Source organism: Schistocerca nitens, chromosome 7, assembly GCF_023898315.1.
Source record: "Schistocerca nitens isolate TAMUIC-IGC-003100 chromosome 7, iqSchNite1.1, whole genome shotgun sequence".
In the NCBI taxonomy this organism is placed as follows: domain Eukaryota; kingdom Metazoa; phylum Arthropoda; class Insecta; order Orthoptera; family Acrididae; genus Schistocerca; species Schistocerca nitens.
Window position 1 is genome coordinate 634,858,857 of NC_064620.1, and position 14,693 is coordinate 634,873,549.

Genomic DNA, 14,693 nt, shown 5'->3' on the forward strand with positions numbered 1-14,693 from the left:
TAAACATAACATTGATAATTATGTGATAATAAAACTAATTGAAACTTCCTGGCAGATTAAAACTGTGTGCCCGACCGAGACTCGAACTCGGGACCTTCGCCTTTCGCGGGCAAGTGCTCTACCATCTGAGCTACCGAAGCACGACTCACGCCCGGTACTCACAGCTTTACTTCTGCCAGTATCTCGTCTCCTACCTTCCAAACTTGGGTGTAAACAGCTAGCAACACAAAGCAAAGATTCATAACACGTAATTCCTTACTGTCCTAACAGATGGCATACACTACTTGTACAGCTGCTCTTGACTGTGTGCCATATCTGTCCCAACATGCAGTTTGGAAATATATTCTCAGATATGAGATTGACAAAGAGAAAAGTGGTATGTGCCATATCTGGCACAGTATGCGGTAAGGGGTTATGAGCCTGGAAGTCTTATGTTAACTTATGGGGACAAGAAGAAACATATGCATAAGGATAATTGAATAAAAAATTTAATACCTTTAGAAAAATATACAAATACTCTAGAGAAAAAGTTGTTATGAAAAAGTAACTAATAAATACAAGTAATCAAGTCGTCATGTGTTCAGTTCTCAGTTGCATTTGTCATTGAAAAATCAGGTTCCATATCTCAAAATATACACATATGCACACATATCTAAATAACTTTACAGTGGTATTATACATCAATTCTGAAAACATCATAAAAGCTTCTTGGCTATGTACACACTTCTCTAAATTTATAACCAAACATAGTTTAGTTTTCCCAAATCATCATTTTGGGGATGCAGCAAGGAAATGTACCTCAGGCAAAACTGTGGTAAATATCTTCCTTGGTTTCACAGTCTTATCACTTGAAAGATGGTGCATCTGGATGCCTTTCCACAATCATGCCAACACCCTGCGAACAGTGCGCAATATTAGTCATGTATTGCATGGAAATACAAAAAATGGAAAGAAAACTATATAAAAGTGGTTAAAAATTCAAAGGCTGCTCCTGGACATAAATTCCATTAAGAGCAGACAAAAATCTGTGTAAAATAAAATTAGAATGTCAGAGACTTATACTACCAAACAGCCAATCCTTATAGGCTGCTGGCCCTGTTGTCTCTATTTAATCTGGCACACTGCCTGGAGCCATTCCATGACAGGGTTGGTTAAGGTAGGATCTTGGGCCGAGGGATGAGGGGTGCGCGACGCGGATGCATCCCTTGAACTGATGAGATGCACAGAATGACTACACGCCGTCCTTCCAGACATCTGGGTAACCAGTTACAGACAGTGTGCGTATATTTATAAAAGTAATATTTATAACACTAATATTTATAATAATTTAAATAATAAAAATAACATTCGTTGGTCAATTTTTAAGTGCACGTAGGCACTATTAAAGGTCTGACAATAGGAGTAGCTTTTAAGCAACAAGTCTCTTTTCAGCATTACGTTATTTACCCTTTACACAAATGATTATAGCAACACACAAAATGTTTATCTTCTTTCCCATGAAGCACACTTCAAGGAACAATAATAATTACCTGACCACCAGCTGCACAGGCAGTTATCAAGGCAAACTGACCATCTTCACGAATTAAGCGGTTTGCAGCATGAGAAGTCAACCGCACACCTAGAGCAAAATTGATAATTTTCAAGCATATAATGACTTTGCCGAACTGTACATGTCATGTCACTAGACTGTTCCATCCGAGGTTTTTACCTGTTGCTGCAAATGGATGCCCAATGCTTAAGGAACCACCCCACAAATTGAAACGATCCATTGGAGGAGCACCAACTTTGCTTGAACGGCCCATGTAAGTTTGAGCAAACCAATCTGAATCCATTGCCTTCAAGTTGGCAAGAATCTGTCCCTGTTATATAATATGTTCGATTAGATTTCAATTATATTGTATGATGCGCGCGCGCACACACACACACACACACACACACACACACACACACACACACACACACACACAGAGAGAGAGAGAGAGAGAGAGAGAGAGAGAGAGAGAGAGAGAGAGAGAGTTGCATGTGACTACATCTCACATGACATGGTAATACAAGGAAAGTTGAAATGTTCAAATGAAAAGGTACGAAACGTCGTAACAACCAAACAGTTGAAATCTGCATATTCTGCTATGGGATAACATTAGGGAGACATCTAGGGACTCCAGTGCATTTAAAATTAGTTGCCACTTTTGACATTTGGCTTACCAGAGGGGTCGTGACCCCGTTGCCTTTTTCACACCAATGGCAAGTGAGCTTTTCCTACCATACCCCCAGCAGTTCGGTTGGTAAAGTGTCCCTGTTGCCAAGCCATGGATAAACAGTACCACACCAGTGCTGTGAATTAGATGTTTCTGTGTTCATCAGCTCTTTGAGAGGTGTTATATTTTTTTGTCATTTATGTGAGCTGCAGCAGGCAGGTGTCCTGAATTAAAGTTTGTGTGTTAGCATTGTGTTATAACAACAGTGCACCAGATCTGAACATTATATTCACAATAAAAAGAGATCGTCTAAGAACAGATTCACCGGCTGCAAAGATATCGCGCATTGGAAGCTGAATTCCAGTCTGTGGCCAAGGTCGTGAACGAATGTGCTCTACGAGCAGCGATTTTGAACTCTAGTGCAGTGACAGCGGTCCAATTTTAGATGTTACAATAGTAGTGGACAGAACATCGAAAGATGGCAATTGTCGCCGAAAAATATCTCTGCATTTGGAAGTACACGATCTATGAAGCATAGGTTACAAGTTTGAAGACGCCAAATTGTTTAGTATTTGTTTGGCAAACATTAATAGCGAATATTGTGAGTGAACTTGGGAAAATGGAGAAAACTGGTCATTGTTATCTGATAATTTTTTTTTAAAAGGCTTCGGCGCAACCAATATTAAAGCTGAGCTAGATTCTACTTTGGGAGAGTCTGCTCCTTCGTTGACAACAGTAAAATATTGAGTAGCCGAGTTTAAATGCCATACATGCTGCAAAGACGAGCATCGCAGTTGTCGAGCAAATGAGGTGACGACTCCAGAAATGGTGAAGAAAATCCACGAAGCGGTACTGGGTGATCGTCGACTGAATGTGTCCGAGCTAGCAGATATACATAAGGCATTTAAAAAGTGCAGTACATCGCATATTATCTGAATATTTGGACATGAGAAAACTGTGTGCAAAGTTTGTGCCATGTTGGCTCACACTCAAGCAAAAACAGTGCCGTGAAGATGTTTCAATTGAGTGTGTAGCGAAGTTGCGCAGCAGCAAAGCTTATTTTTTGTGCCATTTCATAACCATGGACGAAGTATGGGTCCACCACTTCACTCCCAAGACAAAAGATCAATCAGAACAATGGACACGAACTGGACAACCAAATCTAAAGAAGGCAAAGACCGTTTCATTTGCAGGCAAAGTCACTTTTAGTTTTTGGGGTGCGTGTGGGATAATTTTCATCGACTACCTTGAAAGAGGTAAAACTATCAACAGCGAGTATTACGCAAACTTATTGCCACATTCGGGCAAAGAAATCAAGCAAAAATGGCCGCATCTGGCCAAAAAGAAAGTTTTGTTTCTTCAGGACAAGACACCAACTCAAGTCCGTTATTGCAATGGCCAAAATTAAAGATTTAGCCTCCTTGGGTTATTTTCTGTTCCCAAACTTGGAGGGGAGGAAAAAAAAAAAAAAAACTCTGTGATTGAATATTTTCAACAAATGAAGACGTAATGTCAGTAGTTAGTGGCTATTTTGAGGAAATCTCATTATAAAAAAGGATCAAACTTATTAAACATTGCTAGGAAAAGTGTATAGAGCTGAAAGGAGATTATGTTGCAAAATAAATAAATTTTTTCCAAAATCTGTGTTTTCTTTGTTGGGTCAGGTACTTATGGAACCACCCTCGTATACCCTTATCAGTGCAAGGTATACCCTACTTCAAATAATCTGCTTTTCAGCCTCAAAGAAGCAGAACTGTTCAATGGCATTAGATCATCACTTTGAAATTGTCTATACGAGCTTGGCTTCCAGCAAAGTTTTTGTCTCTGACATTTACCATAGAGATAAATGACAGGGGCCTGGAGAAGCCAGTAGCTGCAAACAGTGGAAGACATTGTGCGATTGGGCGAGACATGGGTTAATGCATTTCGCACATTGACAAAGGTGTAGACTGATCGCACAGCACAAGAAACTACAGAAACACTTATAGGAAAGGGTGGCAGGATAAGCGTCATCCACATTGGCTCTGCTCATGGCTTCATTCCATTACTTTTTTGTTTCAGCAAGCATGGCAACTACCATAAGGATATGAACGCCAAAGTTTTCACAGGCCAGTAACTGTCGCAACCTAAGGTAGGCGCATCATTACTGCCACCTGCTGATGTGCTCAGTGCACGCTGGCAACTATGCTCCCGACTACTCGCCCTGTACAGAACTGTCTAAAGTCTAAGTTTAAGCACACTATAGGGGCATGTGTCGTCACCCCTCCCTAAATAAATTCCAAGCTGTATCCTCAGCAAGTAAGGTGGTGCTTGCCATTTTTTTTTTTTTTTTTCAAGTCGAAGGTCCAATACTCGTTTAATTCCTTGAGCGAGGAAAACCCATTAACAGTGACGTCTACTATGAGATACACTGTAGCTTACTGCATGTCCATCAAAAGCAAACAGCCTTGGCTGCTTACACAGGGAGTGATTTTACTCCACAATAACACACATCCACACATTTCCAATGCCACACAAAGTGTAATGGCCAAGTTGAAATGGGAGCAGCCCAGACATATCGTCCTGCAATTTCCACATGTTCAGTACACTAAAAAAACATCTCAAAGGGAAGCACATCAATTCTAATGAACTGAAGAATGCAATGGAGGACTGTCTTCTATAACAACTACATGAATTTTGGGTAACAGGACTCCCTTCAGCTCATGAAACATTAGCTTAGTTATGCTCAAGCCTGTGGAGATTACTTTTGAATAACAACTTCAATTATACCCAGAGTGCTGCTTTGCACCTTTTCTTTTGAACACCCCTCATAGTAAGAAACCGTCAGAAATATTTTTGACATCACGCCCCAATCTTTTCCCTGGTAAAAACTGCTTAATGGTACTTACTGCAAAAGCCTCATGGACTTCCCAAACATCAATATCACTAGCCTGAAGTCCTGCTCGCTCCAAAACCTTTGGAACTGCGTATGAGGGACTGGAAAAACAAATTAATAAAATGTGACACATGCACTTTACTAATACAAAACACAACAAAAAGTTATTACTATTCTCTTGTTTTATTAATCATTGAGAATGAAGTATGCTGCTTAAATGAGGCAGTTCTCTTTCCCACAGTTATAAATTAACTTTTTGTCGTTATAGTTAAGTCTATTAAGACACCTTGGTAGTTTATTCTTCATGGGAGGACACTGGGTGCACAACCAGGGAACAGTTCCCTTCAGTCCAGGAACTTATTTGGCCAGCTCTCCACATTGGTCTATCCTGCTGAAGTCTCTTCATATCTGTATAATTACAACTGACAACCACTTTAACCTGCTTAAAGTAGACCACACATGGACAACCTTCGGTGACCTGTGGACCCAATTCACACTCATACTAAGCTCGCAGACCACCTCGTCATGTGATGCGACAGAAGTGCTCCTAGTGCACAAAGTCCAAATTGCAGCATCCATGATGATGATGGCTTAATGAACCGGTATGAACACCGTAACACCACACCAATTAACTGTGCTTCAAAACACACATTCTTGAGAGTACATTAATTTTATATTGACTGAATTTCTTACGCAGTTTATTAGATTACAATTTGTTGCAAATTTTTACTTTTTTCGATGTTTTTGATGCGAAACTGCAGTCTGGTTTCTGTACAAGTGTTAGTTAGCCCTTTCCTCCTCGTATTTTATCCCAGGTACCTAAATAATTCAAGAGTATTCCAGTTAATGTCTTAAAAAGTTTTTCTGAAGCCCTATATGAGGTCTGGTCAAAAAATTCTGGAACTTTGTTCACTAAATTTTTCTATTACCTTTTATTTATTGGGCATGTTTCCTTCAAAATAATCTTCTCCACAATTGATATATTGCTCCCAATGCCGTTCCCACTTCCAGAAGCAGTATGTGAATTTTCTTTTATGTTCTCTATCATTGAAAATCTTCATCCCTTCAACTTTGGAAATATAAAAAAGTATGCAGTCTGGAGAGTACAGAAAATAGAGGTATCACAGTCATTTCATTTTTTGTGCAGTAGTTGCGTACCAACAGGAATGACTGTTGCTGGTGCGTTTTAGTGACAAGAGAGTTATGAATTGTATTTCCATATTTCAGGCTGTTTCCTTCTCACATTTTCTCGCAGATGTCTCAAAACATCCATATAGTACCATCGATTAACAATATGTTCCTGTGGCACATGAATTCATGATTAACTAATCCTTCAAAGTCAAAGAAAACTATCAGCATGGGTTTGGCATCTGACCTGATCTGACAAGCTTGCTGTCTTTGAGAACCTTTCTTGACCCACTGTGAAGACTGAACCTTGGTTCAACATCGTAAATGTAGACCCACATCTCACCACCACTCATGATTCTCTTAAGGAACAGCTTGTTCTCATCCAAAAGCTCTTCACACATAGCGAAGCAAAGGTCTTTCTGGTCCTGACTCATGGGCCACGGGATGAACTTGGCAGCATCACGATGCATTCCAAGATGCTATGTCAGAATTTCGTGACGTGATCCAACTGAAATGTTACGTTCTTCTGCAATCTCTTTGACAGTCAGTCTTCGATTGCCATGCACAATTTCATCGATGTTCCTGACCTGAGTGTCACTGGTAGATGCCAAAGGGCGCCCTGAATGAGTGTCGTGTCATCTTTAACTTTGTCCAGCCATTTTTTATCCATGCGAACCTTTCGTAACGCTAAGTACAGCTGAAGTACCCATCACCATAGGCTTTCTGCATCATTTGATGTGCGCCTGTAAAGGTTTTCTCAAGTTTCGCATAATATTTAATGCAGACACATTGCTTCTCTAACCCTGCCATCTCAAAATTCGCAAACACTGCAACCCACTGTTATACTCAATACACAACTGAACACTAACAGACATACAACAATGAAAATTCTGGCAGCTACATATTAAACACAGGTATGTGCAGGAACACCAACTGCCGTCCACTCCAACACACCTGGCCCAAAATTACGAACGTTTTGGAATTTTTTGAACAGACCTCGTACGATATAAATTTTGGTGTGGTTTTCTTGAAGCTATATGCCAAGATAAGTATTAAGGTCAATACTTCAAGTGTTTCTCCAGAAAATAAAATAGTCTTCCCCAGATAGGCTTCTACAAATCCATTACCTCTCCTCCCCTCCCTCCCACCAATTAATTCACATTTTCCGTTTTAGTCAAATTAAGGCTTGGAGAAAAGCATACTTACAAAGCAGAACAATGAAAGAAAAACAAATTGATGTTAAAACAGAAGAAAAGAAAGGCACCTTTCCTAGATATGAAAAAAACTCCCGAAGATGGCTTTATGAAATAGGTTTTTTTATTGAAAAGGACCAATCTAACAGGTCACCCTAGAGTATCGAACCATCGATAATCCTCAGAGGAAGGATTCAAAAGGCAAATCCTGGGAAGCCCATCTGTAGAAAAGTTAAGGAGACAGAGATAAATGGAGAGGGAGGGGGAGGGAGGGTGGGGTGAGAGGGGGAGAGAGGGAGGGGGAGAGGGAGGGAGGGGGAGAGGGAGGGAGGGAGAGAGGGAGGGAGGGAGGGAGAGAGGGAGGGAGGGAGGGAGGGAGGGAGAGAGGGAGGGAGGGAGGGAGGGAGAGGGAGGGAGGGAGGGAGAGGGAGGGAGGGAGGGAGAGAGAGGGAGGGAGAGAGAGAGGGAGGGGGAGAGAGGGAGGGAGAGAGAGGGAGGGAGAGAGAGGGAGGGAGAGAGAGAGGGAGGGGGAGAGAGAGGGAGGGGGAGAGAGAGGGAGGGAGAGGAGAGAGAGAGAGAGAGAGAGAGAGAGAGAGAGAGAGAGAGAGAGAGAGAGAGAGAGAAGGGAGGGAAAGTCACTATGCCCAGAAGGAATTTTGAGGTCCCCAGGGCGTGGTATCCGATGGGAAATGCACCCCTCTGCATCCGACCAACATACTGTAATGGATCTGGGAGATGTGTTATTTCCTACCGGATTTGTCGATACCAAATTGTAAATGTTTTCTTATATTTTTGTCAAAATTCTTTTATTGTAATTTGCCTTATTATATGCTAATTTACTTATATTTTTGTGAGTGAAAGCATATTGATTACTATTAGTAAATGTGACCAAGAATATCGAAGAGACTGGTTACAAGTGGAAGCTTGTGTGTTGTGTAAAATGTCTTTGACGCTGGAGTCGTCTTTGACTGTAATCAGTCGGCAGTCAACTCTTGGTGTGTGTTGACAGTAAAACAATGTGCAGGTCGCCGTTATAAATATTTGTTAGTGAACAGAAGAAAATGAATTATGTTACTACTTTTTTTATATAAACTTTAAGCAGAAACCACATTCGAAGAAATGGTATTTGAAGCAACAAAAATGAGGCAAACTCTTTGAACCAGGTCATTTCTGCAGCCGACAAAACTGCATTGTGGAATCATACTTCCACTAGACAACTGAAGCCAAGACAAATATCGCCTTGTAAACATTTCACGGAAAAGGTAGTCATGAAATATGCCAAATTTAAGTAAATAAAAAATAGTGAGCATATTTCAACTGGGGACTGTAGCCGGGATATTGTGTTCACGAGATCTTCAACAGTGCTACGAGGAAGAAAATTTGTGTGTGTTAATACCAGTTTTTTCAGAACGTGTGTTACAGTATGTGTGTTCATCGGGAAGTAAAAGTTTTGGAGAAGAAATGTTTCGGCAAAAAATATAATTTTCGATAGAAGAAAAAATTTCAAGAATTTTGGTCAACAATCACATGGATAGAAAACGTGGATTTGCAACAGTAGAAGAGTGTTCCAGGTAAGTCACGAAACCCTCGTATTTTGTTAAAACAACCTTTTTATCTTGTTTTGTATTGTTGTGTATAAATTTTCTTTCTTCACATTGACTTATGAGATTTGAGAGTATTGTGCCTCAAGTAGAAATTAGTAATTTAATAGACTTCGAAAATCAGGACAGGTCAAATGAAACAGAACGAAACAATCAATTTGATTTAAAGTGTTTTCTTGTAAATTTCACGAAAGAAATTAAACCATCAGTTGACGACAATAAGCTTACTGGGATGAAAAAATTGATAATATTTTGTTGCAAGTCCAAGCAGTCAATACCCAAGTGGGTGATCTTTCGAACAGAGTTGGCAGTGTTGAGGAAAAAATTGAATCTGTAGAAGTAAAAGTAAATGAAATTGATGCTAAATTGAGTGATGAAATTAATACTGTAAAAAATGTGTTACTGGCAGATACGGAAAGAAATTTAATTGATTTTAATGAGATAAAAGGGGAAATTAAAAATTTGGATGAGAACACAAAAGTTCTAGTAAAAAATGTAGAACAAGAAACTGACAATCGTTTGGTTACTCTAGAAAAAAAAGAAGTAGAATGCAATGATTTAGAAAACAAAAAATCTGTCGAAGAACTTAGCGAAAAAATTGAAAGTTTTGACATTGAATTTCAAAGAAAAAATCACAATGTCAACACATGCAATCTTGTATCTAATATTCCAGTGAAGCACTTTTCGGTAGATGGACCCTTACATCCCATTGATTTTATACAGTATTGTAAGGATTGTTTTTTACCTCACTCACCAGATGAAATAAAAATTAAATTTGTGAAAAAATTATTGGAAGGGGAAGCTTTGACTTGGGCAAACCAGATTGTAACTGTGGGGATGACCTTTTCAGAATTTGAATCAAAATTTCTGGAAAATTTTTGGGATGGTCTTAAACTAGAATCAAAAGTGAATTTTTGAATGGGAGAAACTATAGAGAATCAGATGGGAGCATGAAAATTTTGCAAAAGTGAACTTCAAAAACTTATTCATTAACAAAACCTTTGGATGACTTTATCAAAATTGATACCTTAAAGAGAAGATTGCCATCAGCAATGCAGTTGAGTTTAGTTCATTGTCCTGATAGTAATGTATAGCAGTTTCTCAATTATATTGAAAAGTTGGATAGGGTAACAACGAGAACACACAGTGGGTTTACTCAAAAAGGTAATGGTCAAAATTGGGGAAATGATAATTTTCAAAAAAGGGAACAAAACAATTATCATGGTGTCAGTCAAAATTCAGGGGGATATAACATTTTTCAAAAGAAGGACCATAATTTTCATCCAAAACAAGAACAAGATTTTTGCGGAAATAATCAACAAAATAGAGAACATACAGTAGATAAAAGTAATTGTGATTCATTTAATTTGACAGAGTTTTACACTTGGGCAGAAAAGAACAACATTGTCAGATGTAATTTGTAGTAGTTCAGAGACGTGTGTGAATGAAAGAGAGAATGCATGCTGTGAGAATGAAAATATTGGTGAAAGGGATCTGGTAACCTTAGAAAGGGGAAATAACATTTTAGGGGATAATTTGAATGTGTATGACCTGAATATGTATAATGATGATGATAAAGTTGATAATGATGGTAATGGTATTGATGATGTTGAGGAAAGGTGTTTCATTAGTTTAAATAGGGAGTTGGGTATACACATGGTTGAAAATGGCTTAAATAGTGAGAATATCATAGAAATTCCTAGGGATGTTACCAGGATGAATAAGGCTCGCAAGCAGGGTGTATGTAAAAGTGTGAATTTTGATGTTGTTGGTAAAGAATCTGACTACAAAAATAATGATGACACATGTATAACTTCTAGCCTAAGTGAAACATTTACAGATACTAATTACACACACACATTTCTTATGAATCTATGGCTGAACAGTAAAACTATTTCTTTTGACGAGAACTTTAGGAAGATGCTTATTAATGTACGTGAAACTATATGTCCTGAGTGGTGGAAAAAGATGAGGTATTTTCTTTTTGAAAAGCTGAAGGATAAGTACTTCAATAGTATACAATGTGATTTGGATGAAAATGCTTGGCTATTTGAGATAATAGCGAGTACTAATGACAATTTTGTATCTTGTGCAAATTTTATAACTGTGACAAATAATACATATAATGGTATACCATATGATTCTGATAAGTATAGGTTTGGGGAAATTGAAAGTGATTTATTACATGAGGATACAGGTTCTGAGAAAAGTGATCAGTTTTGCAGTCCTTATATAAAAGTTCAAATTGGGTCATGGATTGGTAAATGTTTAATTGATACAGGAAGTGAGATCTCAGGAATATCTGAAAGGTTAAGCAAGAAATTGAAAGAGGGGAAAGATTACGTTGAAGTGCCAGTTGTTGGGGTAAAGATAAAAGGTGCTACTGGGAAGAGCAGTAAATTGGTAAAAAGCCAGGCTTTAGTGGCATTTTTAATTGAAGGCTAGTTGTTCACACATGGATGTTTTGTAATTCAGGAATTTAATGAGGATTTTCTTTTGGGTATGAATTGGATAGTAAAAGTAAATACAGCATTTGATTGGGTTGGAAGAAAACTTTTGGTAGAAACTAGTGAAAGGGAATACATTCAGACAAATTTTGTTATTGAATCTCCTAAATGTACACCTTTAACCATGCAAGAGAGAGAAGATATTGTCAGGGAAACTATGAGGAAACAAGGGGAAAAGAGGAATAAAAGACATAACAATCGGGTAAAATTAACCACTTTCAAAATTGGGGATCTTGTTCTGGTCAAATCTCACGAAAAATCAAAAATGTTAACTTCAGAAATTAAAAAAATTCTTTGGTATCTATATTGGGCCTTTTGAAGTCATAGAAAATCCACACCCTAATGCTTATCGTTTGGTGTACCCTAAGTCAAAGAAATTATTTGGTCTCAGGAATGTTGTCTCTTTGAAACTGTATAAACAGAAATCATAATTTCAAAATTTAAATAACCTATTTGTCATCTAAAATTAAAGTCCTCCACTGGAATATGCTTGTTAGAACAAAACTACCTGTACAACCAAGTATGTATATTTGCATGTATAAATTAATAATTTGAAGTCACATGTTAATTGAAACTGATGGAAAAAAACACCGTTGTAACAAAGAATGAAAGATTTATTTTTACTTTTTTACAAAAAAGTCTCCATAGTGAGCATTTCTGAATTTTTCTAATTTTTGGAAGCTAAGTCTTCCCTGTGGGTGAAGGCATGCATGCAAAGGTATAAGTTTCAAAACCAATTTTAGATAAAGCCTCATGATATATGAGCAATTTATTATTCTTTATACTGATGTTGTGGGGAGCAAAAGTACTCTTCACAAGAATGTGACTTGTAGTAACATTGTAGTAGAGTCAAGTGTACATAAATAATTGCAAAAAGTTTAGGTAATACTGATGTATCTTTAGCTGTACTAAAAGAAAGAAAAGCAATATATATATATATTATAACAGAGGGAAACGTTCCACGTGGAAACAATATCTAAAAAGAAAGATGATGAGACTTACCAAACAAAAGCGCTGGCAGGTCGATAGACACACAAACAAACACAAATATACACACAAAATTCAAGCTTTCGCAACAAACTGTTGCCTCATCAGGAAAGAGGGAAGGAGAGGGAAAGACGAAAGGATGTGGGTTTTAAGGGAGAGGGTAAGGAGTCATTCCAATCCCGGGAGCGGAAAGACTTACCTTAGGGGGAAAAAAGGACAGGTATACACTCGCGCGCACACACACACACACACACACATATCCATCCACACATACAGACACAAGCAGACATATTGGTCTTTAAATATGTCTGCTTGTGTCTGTATGTGTGGATGGATATGTGTGTGTGCGCGCGCGCGCGCGCGCGCGCGCGCGCAAGAGTGTATACCTGTCCTTTTTTCCCCCTAAGGTAAGTCTTTCCGCTCCCGGGATTGGAATGACTCCTTACCCTCTCCCTTAAAACCCACATCCTTTCGTCTTTCCCTCTCCTTCCCTCTTTCCTGATGAGGCAACAGTTTGTTGCGAAAGCTTGAATTTTGTGTGTATATTTGTGTTTGTTTGTGTGTCTATCGACCTGCCAGCGCTTTTGTTTGGTAAGTCTCATCATCTTTCTTTTTAGATATATTTTTCCACGTGGAATGTTTCCCTCTATTATATATATATATATATATATATATATATATATATATATATATATATATATATAAAATTTAAAAAGAAAATCACAAGCAAAAAATATACAAAATAAGAAAAAACCATGACTAAAAAATATAAAATTAAAAATCAGAAGTAAAAATATATCTATATATAAACGGCAAATATATAGAAAAAACACCACTCTATATATGTACAGTATCATTTTTTATTGTAAAATATGTAAGCAAAATGAAATTAACATTAATATGGAAAAAAAATTATGAGAACCAGTTGACACAGTGTGACCAAAGAAGTGGTTGTAGATATCTTATTCTAGCAAAGGAGTTTTATCTTACTATTACTTTCAATCTGTATGCTGTATGTTAGAATATTTCTCACGTATGTTTTATACCATGTATATTTGTCATGTTAAATAATTTCTTTACTGGAATTTTTTGTGTATGAGATTGATGGGGAAGGATCATTGCAACAACAGCCAGTAACAAGTCCACAGATTCAAAGAGTCCAAATTTGGAAGAGGTTATCAGACTGCATCATTAATGTACTAATTGTGTAATACAGATCCATTACTGAGTGTGGTCGGGATTTTGTTGTATATGTTCATAACAACAAAAACCCTGGGGAGTAGTTGTAATGGATCTGGGAGATGTGTTATTTTTTACCAGATTTGTCGGTACCAAATTGTAAATGTTTTCTTATATTTTTGTCAAAATTTTTTTTATTGTAATTTGCCTTATTATATGCTAATTTAATTATATTTTTGAGAGTGAAAGCATATTGATTACTATTAGCAAATGTGACCAAGAATATAAAAGAGACTGGTTACAAGTGGAAGCTTGTGTGTTGTGTAAAATGTCGCCGTTATAAATATTTGTTAGTGAACAGAAAAAAATGAATTATGTTACTACTTTTTTTAATATAAACTTTAAGAAGAAATCACATTCGAAGAAATGGTATTTGAAGCAACAAAAATGAGGCAAACTCTTTGAACCAGGTCATTTCTGCAGCCGACAAAACTGCATTGTGGAATCATACTTCCACTAGACAACTGAAGCCAAGACAAATATCGCCTTGTAAACAATTCACGGAAAAGGTAGTCATGAAATATGCCAAATTTAAGTAAATAAAAAATAGTGAGCATATTTCAGTACCTCGCCCTCCATTACCCCAAGAAAACAAGTAGCACAGCTAAGATGATAAAATGTAAGGAAAGACAAAACATTAAAAACAACAGATGTGAAAGAATGAATAGAATTAATATGTGGGGAGAATAGGAGCCAGACTGGGCCACCGAGCAAGGACTGCCAGTGGTCCCTGGGCCAGAGCAGGCAAGGCACATTAAAACTGTGTGCCAGACTGAGACCCAAACTCCAGACCTTTGCCTTTCATGGGCAAATGCTCCACGAAGTGACCTATTCAAACAACTCACGATCCGTCCTTACAGATTTAATCTAACAAGTTTCTCCTGCAAGTTTCACAGGAGAGCTTCTGTGAAGTTTGGGAGGTAACAGAAGAGATACTGGCGGAATTAGAGCTGTGAGTACAAGTC

General features: G+C 37.8%; 1 protein-coding gene across 1 annotated transcript in view; it reads right to left on the minus strand.

The window, feature by feature from the left end:
* Window positions 1-466: 466 nt before the first annotated feature.
* The window catches only part of LOC126195457 (trifunctional enzyme subunit beta, mitochondrial), a 152,720-nt gene continuing 138,493 nt past the window's right edge, over window positions 467-14,693 (minus strand). The window contains exons 10-13 of the mRNA XM_049934084.1: window positions 5,087-5,174; window positions 1,709-1,859; window positions 1,530-1,618; window positions 467-895 (exon numbers count right to left, since the gene is read on the minus strand). Of these exons, the coding sequence (XP_049790041.1) occupies window positions 845-895; window positions 1,530-1,618; window positions 1,709-1,859; window positions 5,087-5,174 (379 nt within the window). The 3' untranslated portion in view covers window positions 467-844. The remainder of the gene's footprint in view (window positions 896-1,529; window positions 1,619-1,708; window positions 1,860-5,086; window positions 5,175-14,693) is intronic.